General features: G+C 29.3%; 2 protein-coding genes across 2 annotated transcripts; one reads left to right on the forward strand and one right to left on the reverse strand.

The window, feature by feature from the left end:
• Positions 1-993: 993 nt before the first annotated feature.
• On the forward strand, positions 994-2,465 carry LOC128394758 (neuropeptide CCHamide-2 receptor-like). Its single transcript, XM_053355119.1, has one exon. The coding sequence runs from the start codon at positions 1,184-1,186 to the stop codon at positions 2,219-2,221; it is 1,038 nt and encodes a 345-aa protein (XP_053211094.1). The 5' UTR covers positions 994-1,183; the 3' UTR covers positions 2,222-2,465.
• Positions 2,466-5,954: 3,489 nt separating this feature from the next.
• On the reverse strand, positions 5,955-8,294 carry LOC128394659 (eukaryotic translation initiation factor 3 subunit D-like). Its single transcript, XM_053355013.1, has 3 exons — positions 8,018-8,294; positions 6,684-7,924; positions 5,955-6,589 (listed from the first exon to the last, which is right to left on the reverse strand). The coding sequence occupies exons 1-3, from the start codon at positions 8,144-8,146 to the stop codon at positions 6,304-6,306; spliced, it is 1,656 nt and encodes a 551-aa protein (XP_053210988.1). The 5' UTR covers positions 8,147-8,294; the 3' UTR covers positions 5,955-6,303.
• Between the last annotated feature and the right edge of the window lie 62 nt (positions 8,295-8,356).

Raw genomic sequence — 8,356 nt, forward strand, 5'->3', positions numbered from 1 at the left:
AGAATATGGATACACTTGATTGGCACATTTATAGAAATGATTATAATGATTAATTGTCTGGGCTTCGATCAAGAAACGAAAATTGTTCATGATGAAAATTTCCGGATTCGGTTTTTTTGTGAGTTCGAAATAGAAAATTTTATAACGACATTATAATAGCATTGCCTTGGATCTTCAATTTGGTGGATGGTCTAATTGTGCTTAAATTGGTTCTTATTTCTCGCTCAATATTGTTCAATCGATTCAGAATTCACCTTAGTGATAAATAGAATCGCCATTCACTAATATCATCGAACTCTCTTTCGTGGTGTCTTTGATAACCATCTAAAGATCAATCTCAAGGTCGAAAAAAGTTCTAACTATAAAGGTCATTGCTTGGAATCCTTAAAATCAATTAATTTCAATTAAAAGAAAGTCAATTCAAATGAAATAAAAGACGAAAATTGTTCATATTTAAATAAGAACAAAAAACAACGAATTTCAATGATTAGCAATTAATCTGATTTCCAATGGAAAATTTCAATTGAATTCATGTGATTTGAAAGGTTTCAGAACTATTATCATGATATCAGCATGTTGATTGAAAGTTCATTTCATCAGATTGATAATTAATATTTAATTAATACACTTGAACCCATTCTAAGTTCAAGTTGATCAAAAGGAATTAGCAAAATAATACTTTCAATGCATAACTAAATCAACTAATATGTAATCATTGATCAGGTTTCCACCTTAATTATCAACGTAATCAGAGCACCAATGAGATATTTGGAAATGTCCATGTAAATATGATCAAAGTTTCATTGACACTTTCATCAAAATCTTGATTACTCTTAATCATTAACCTGATGATTACTATTAGTGAGTAAGAAAAAAAAATTAAATTCATAACTATGATAATCACTTAATCAAAGTTGATCAACTTTCGACGCATGTTAACTAATCACAATTAACGTTTCTCCATTCATTGGTAGTAGTACTTAATGGTCAACTCAGAGAGAAAATTAAATCAGTAGTAAATTGAGTCTAATTGTGTTAACATAATTCAAAGATGATTTATTTTTAATTTCCAATTGTAATTGTTTACTAAATTACTTTGTTCTCATCACAAGCAAACCAACAATCAACCGAAAACTTTGCTCTTTGATTGGAGAGAAAAAGAAAATCAGTTTAATTGTTAATCATGTGGAAATTATTTGATGTTGATTGGATTCGCAATGAATATTATGGAAAAATCGAACTACTAATTGTGGCAATATTGTTCTCACCAATCTTTTTAACTGGACTTTTGGGCAATTTATGGTTAATTGTGACAATCTTACGCAAAGAGATACCGGTAACATCGTCAACAATTTACACCTTGAGTCTTGCACTTTGTGATCTTTGTACAATCTTAGGACTTATACCAATGTTATTATCAACTTATGTAACTGAATCTTCAGAATCTTCATCATCAACTCCATCGCAATCATCATCTTTATCCTTAATTTCACCTTCAATGGCCTCATCAATGTGTATATTATCAGATACCCTTCGAGATATAACAGTTTCCGTTTCATCTTTGACCTTAATCGCCGTTTCCTTAGATCGTTATCTTGCCGTTCTATCAGCAGTGGCCTGGATGCAGAAGCAAGTTGATCGTAAACATCGTAACCTTGCACTGGGAACAATTTATCTAATTTGGTTAATATCAATCCTTTTGGCCTTACCAACCTCACTTTCCTCTCATTTAACACCAACTCAATTGACCTCAGGTACAACTCTACTCATATGCACACCAGGATTCACCTTTCTACCTCAACCAGGGTCACAAATATTGATCACAATGAAGACAATCATCTTCTACCTGTTCCCATTGATAATAACCTCTTATTGTTACTCAAATGTTGCTCGTAAATTGGTTTTCAATGTGAAAAACAAGTTAACTTATCGAAAAAGTTCAAAAGATCGAGCACTTCGAAAGGCCAGTTTTACCGTTCGATTGGCTTTCCTATTGGTCGGACTTTTTGCTCTCTCTTTTCTTCCTCATCATTTAGTTAATTTGTATTATTACTTTAAACCAATTAAATCAACTGAAGCCCTTTTCTGGCAAACAGCAAGAATTACATCATTCATGTGCATCTTTATTAATTCAGTTGTTAATCCGATCATAATCTGTAGTACATCTTGTCACCTCAAGAAATTAATCAAATCAAAGATCTCATTTCTCAAAGATATCTAATCAATAACAATAACAATTTATTTTTAATTGTAAATATTTGACGATCAACCAAAAACAAAATCCCAACAAGTAAAACCAATCAAAACAATTAAGATTCAAATTATGAATTATGAAAATGATTTAATCAATTTTATTAATAATAATATGAAACAATTTAATGTAATCAAATGAAACATTTAAATTTTGTACTTTTATATTCATTACGATTTAATCAAATTTAATTAAATTGATTCCAATTTGAAAATTGATTGTTTTTTGTTGTTGTTATTTTAAATTGATTACTATTAATATAATTTTTTTTTTTGCTATCGATCAATGAAATTAAATCATTTGGTAATTATTGATAATTTAATGATCTGTTTATGCAATTTAATGTACACATTTGGTTTGTCAAGTTAATAATTAGTTAATGGTTAGTTAATCATTTGAGGTTCAAAGTTAATTTGGTTGATTTTTTGGAAGACAATTTAATCTTCAATGTGTTTAAGTTGAATAACTGTTATGTTGATGAAAAAAAAATCTTAATTCGTTCATTAAATTGTTGAACCTCAATCACATTGATCGTCAACAACAATTAAGCTTCAGTTATTTACAGTAATTGACAGAGTTTAACTGGACATTGGTCAACATTTGATTCCTTATTCTTATTGTTTCAATTTCGTATTCAGGCCGAAAAAGGAAAAAAAATTATTTCGAATTGTCGATTTTTCTCGAAAACTTTGTTCATTCAACTATTAAACATAAATCACTAATTAATATCAACCAAATCGGTTTAGATGATTAAATATAGAAACATTAATTAGCCAATGTGATTAAAACTAATTCTAATTACTATCAGATTTATCTCTTGAACAGTTGATTAGTATCAAGATGATTAACTTGTGATTAGTAAATATCGTAGCCTTGACTCTACAAAATGACCTGAATCTAAATCTTATTGATCACAATTACCAACACACTTAATTGATTTAATTTAATTTCTGTATAAATGACTATTTGCCAATCAAAATGGTTGATCAAATCTACTCCAGTTACTGTTAATCCGAGTAAATGATTAATCTGAGAAATGTTGATTAACAAGGGAATTAACATTAACTTTGATATTGATCATTGATTTACCAATCACAATTGGATCAATTGATTAACCAAATCAATTGATCTGAATTTGGTGATAATTATTTATCCATGTGAGACCTTGAAATTAATATATCAGGTAAATCCATAAGTCTAATCAGTAAATTACTTTGATTAAACCAATAACACAATTTTAATCTAAAAAAGGTAAATTGTTAATCCAATAACTGGACAAGAAGGTCAATGGATTAAAATGATTTTTAATCAATCACATTGAAGATTAAATTGTGTTAATTTGGTTTACTTTTTTTTCACCTTTTTTCCGTCGTAATCAAATCAATTAAATTGATTCAAACTTGACCAATAAATAATACAAATACTAAATCACGTTAAGATTAATCAAATTACTTTTACAAACGATTAATTGGTTTACCAACTGAATCAGTGGTTGATTAAATTATTTTTTTATTCCATTCTTACAATTTAATATATAATCGTTTTAATCACGTTCCTAAATCTATGTGATTCCAATATTGGATAATAATAATAATAGAAAACAATATTTTCCAAATTATTATTATAACAATTTACGTTTCCATTGGTTTATCATTTACTAATTGTGATACTAATTATCTAATAGAACATCTATTTATAACAATTAACAAGTAAAATCAATTTCTCTTTTGTTTAAATAATAATAACAGTTAATTTTATCCAATCATTATAACGGTAAATTGAGAGGTGCTCATATTATATTTACGAGTGGACATTGTCCATTCAGGGGTTTGACATTTATGAAATATTATTAATATAAAATGATAATAATTTCACATTGAAACTTTTAATATATAACAATCAAACAATCTGATTGATTGTAGATGAACCTTAATCAGCTCATTTTCATTTGGTTAACTAATCAACTTTATCCATGTGAATTAAACATTCTTGTTGTCGATTGTTAATCTTTTAAACTCATTATTGGTACATGTGAATATGATTAATTGATTGTTATTAATATCTATTAGCATGTATCTAATTGATTTTATAATGTTCATTTAACTTATTAATCAGTAATTAAGGATTGTTGGACTTTATTGATTGTTTTCATTTCGTTCAACTTTCAAATTTGAATGTGTCAATGGAAACTAATCCAAGTCACATTTTCCTTTAATCAAAACAATTAAATTAACTTTAACCCGCCATTGGATTTATCTTAATCACTTACAATCAACGATAATAACTCTTTAATCATTTGTGTAAATAAAAGTGGACAATTTGTTAATCAAGCTCATTGACGTGATTAATTTACAATCTAACTGATGTAATAATTAATTCATCTTAAGCTACAATATCTTATTAACTATTGACGATCAAATTTAATCATCCCAAAGGTCGTTAACTACTAATGTAAGATTAATTTCGTAAACTAATTAAAAGTTAAAATAACAATTAACAATCAAATTGTGCGACAAAAAAAAAAGTAGCGCAAAGTTTGAAAATCATTATGGTGGTAACGTTTTGATTAGTTATTAATTGGCTAAATCATCAGCAGTTAATCAAGTTAATCAATGAACGATTACATTGACTTCCGTTAATCATATTAACGGTAAAAAAGTTTTCTCTTTACTTGTTAAGTCATAAAATTGTAATAGTGAGAAAAAAAATTTACTTTTTGCGATTTAATTGTCGCCTCATCTAAATGATGAGCAGTTAATATTAATTGAGAAAAAAAAGAAAATCAGTTAATTCCTTACAATCAAATATTATATCTAAATGTTTACAACTAATCAGTTGATTCTTCCCACGATTAACTTTTCTGTATTAAAGGTAATTGGGCTCTCGATATAAATACAAATAATATCGACAGGTAATAAGAATCAGAATAACATAAAAGTTAAATAAAGTTGGAAAAAAATGACCACTGGTCAATATCCTGATCTTTGACTTCATACATTGATGATGTCGATTGTTAAATGATGTAAGAACCAGAAAGTAATTTAGTTAAGAAACTGTTGATTAACTGTTTTCGTAAGAGAGAATCACAATTTTTTTCATCCTTTCCAATGGTCAAGTAGATTTAAGTTATACAAGAGATGATGAATATTGTAAGAGGGAGATGAAGATGAAGATGACCAAAAAAATTCATATTAATATTTGGATGAATTATCCGCATCATCATGATTACCGTTTGACGATTATCATCAGAATTAAGACTTTCATGATTACATAGACATTTGATAAGTTTCAGCGTCATGTTCATTCAACTCAATCAATTCAACTTACAATTTACTTGATTCATGTTATTTAGATTATGTTTTTTTACCTTTCAGGTTAATTGTTCATCTAATCATCAAGTTAATCATAAAATCATGAGTGAAAAAAGATACAAATTGTAGGATGAATAAAAAAATAACATCTAAGCACAAAAAACTTTGCACTTTTTTTTACGTATCAGTTGATTGTTGAGATTGTCACTAATTCACTAATTTAACAAATTAGCATCTCATTTGTAATTGTGAATTTATATTCAAGTCAGTGGTTAATAATTGAAAATTTCTGTTCAAATTGTCGCAAAGTTTAAACAAATTTTTAACTTGAAGAGTTTCAAATGACAGATAATAGACTAATTAAAATATTAGTTAAACTTGATGTTAGTTAATTGCTGGATTAATAATTTTACAATTATTATTACAACTTTAAAGTTACACAATGAATAGAATCAAATCAATTGTGATGTTTAATCAAGTTTTTTTTTTGATTTGTTAAGAGGAGAGTCATTGATATTTAATCACCAATAACATAAATGTATCTTTTTTCATGATTGATGTTACTATAAATATCGGATTAGTTGAAGTTCATTGGACAATTGTTGATGTTTATAAGTGTTACGTTTAGATTGACAAACGTTGATTTTTTTTCTCTTGCTTCATATTATCATCACCTTATTACATTTGAAAGTAAATGATGAGGATACGAAACAATTACGACATGGAAAACATAAGTTTTGATCAATTATCATTGTCATCATCATCGTCAGATCCACTTTCTCCATCGTCCGTTTCAAAAGTGTCATTGGGAATATCGTATAAAAGTAAAGCTGGTTTATTGGGATCCTTAAGAAGAAGATATTTGCCCTCAGGTAATTTCATGCAAGTATCTATGATGTATCGAAGGACACCCCAAGCATTGTCCATATTCAAATTAATTTGATCAGCAAATTCTTTAGGTTTAAATTGTTGAGTACCAAGGATTGAATGTTTAGTACTATCACGACTGTGAACTCGAGACACGTATCTAGGAAAATGAATATTGAGAATGAGAAATTCATGAGAAATCATAAAGAAAAAGTATTTTCCAAAATTCATGTGATTGATTTCATGGAACTTACCCAAATTTAATATAATCAGATCCTGCGAGAAGCGCTTGGACAGTCCATTTACCAAGTTTACAAGAGTTATTTTTCAATTCGTTTGCCAGAACTGCTCCTCGTTGTACATCCAATTTTTGTCGCCAATCAATTCCACCAGAGTGTCTTGAATCCCATTCATTAAGAGCCTTGATGTTCATAAATTGAATCTCATCTTTACCCGATCCATGAGTGACCGCATCATGTTCACAACGACAGATTAGCTGAATATCATCACCAAGATCAAATTTACGATATCGATAACCAACAGAAGCAACTTGTTCAATTTCATCTTCTGAAACGAATGGATTTTTTTCTGGAAATTCAAATCGTTCCTCTCCTTGTTTAAGAACTTGCTGTGAAAAGTTATGGTTAATGAATGTCGCTTCCAGAGCTAAATTTTTCGGCCAATTAATACTATTTTTGGTATCTTCATCGTAATAAGGTGGATCAGCGGCTGTCTCATTAACGGTAAGCAGATCAGATTCTGAGTCATCTCTCTTATCGAAAAATAATTTGTCACCAACTTTTTGAACAAGTAAATCCCATGAAATAACTGATCGAGTGGAACACATTAATGTAGCAATAATGGCATCGGTAGCATAAATGTTTCCTTCAGTTTTTGACAATTGACGGATAATTGGATCATCGGTGGTGGTAACTTTGTGGAAAACTCTATTCACTCTGATTAATCTTTTCTCATTTTTACAAGTCACTCTATCATAAAGTTTATCGTAAAAGTCCATAGCCCCACATTTTTTAATATCTTTAGGCTCAACAACAGAGGGTAATGATAGTTTACCCAAACGAGGAAAATCCATTTCTTCAATAATCTTCCATGTAGATTTAATAGCAACCGATGCTTCCCTTTTCTTCATAGCAGCAGCTCCTTTCTGATCATATCTACCTTTCATGCCGACATTTTTAGCAGGCCATTTACCACCTCGAGTCTGACCACCAACTGCACGACCTGAGCCTCTTAAATTTTTAGATAAAACTTGCATACCACCAGGACCAGATTTACCTCCTCTTGAACGAACCCTTTGACCAATCTTAAGTTTACCTCGTTGAACTTTAGTAGTACCCCGACCGGCATCAACCAACTGGAAGGAGCTCTCATCATCCTCTTGAATGTAAGCATATTGTGCACCTACACCAAACTGAGAATTGTATTTACTGGCCATTCGCTTATCGGCATAAGTTTGATTAGTCCAATCAGCAATCTAAATGAGAGAATAGAATAAATTTAATGGTAAAGAGAACAAAAATCAATCATAAATTTTAAATACAATTTAAATCTAAATTAAAGAACAAACCTTTCCAAGTCTATCAGATTTAGAGAAAGGCTGGTAAGGCATATCCTTATACGCTTCCGCTATGGAACAAGGTCCCCATCCTCTTGGATTGTCCTGAGTTTCAGGAGCTATAAATGGTTTTCTTTCCATAAATAAAATCCCAAAGTTTCCAATAAACAATTGAAAAAAAAGAAAATAAATTGACACAATTAAATTAATTCACTAAAAAAGGAACAATTATTTTCCGGTTATCAAATCAAATCAAAGAAAAATTTTGAACACGTTTAAGTGACTCCGGTTGGAGAGAAACAATAAATTCCAACAGGTGGAGCCACAAATCGAATTCAAATCAACCCAAAA

This window comes from Panonychus citri, unplaced genomic scaffold, assembly GCF_014898815.1.
Source record: "Panonychus citri isolate SS breed McGregor unplaced genomic scaffold, ASM1489881v1 Contig00140, whole genome shotgun sequence".
In the NCBI taxonomy this organism is placed as follows: domain Eukaryota; kingdom Metazoa; phylum Arthropoda; class Arachnida; order Trombidiformes; family Tetranychidae; genus Panonychus; species Panonychus citri.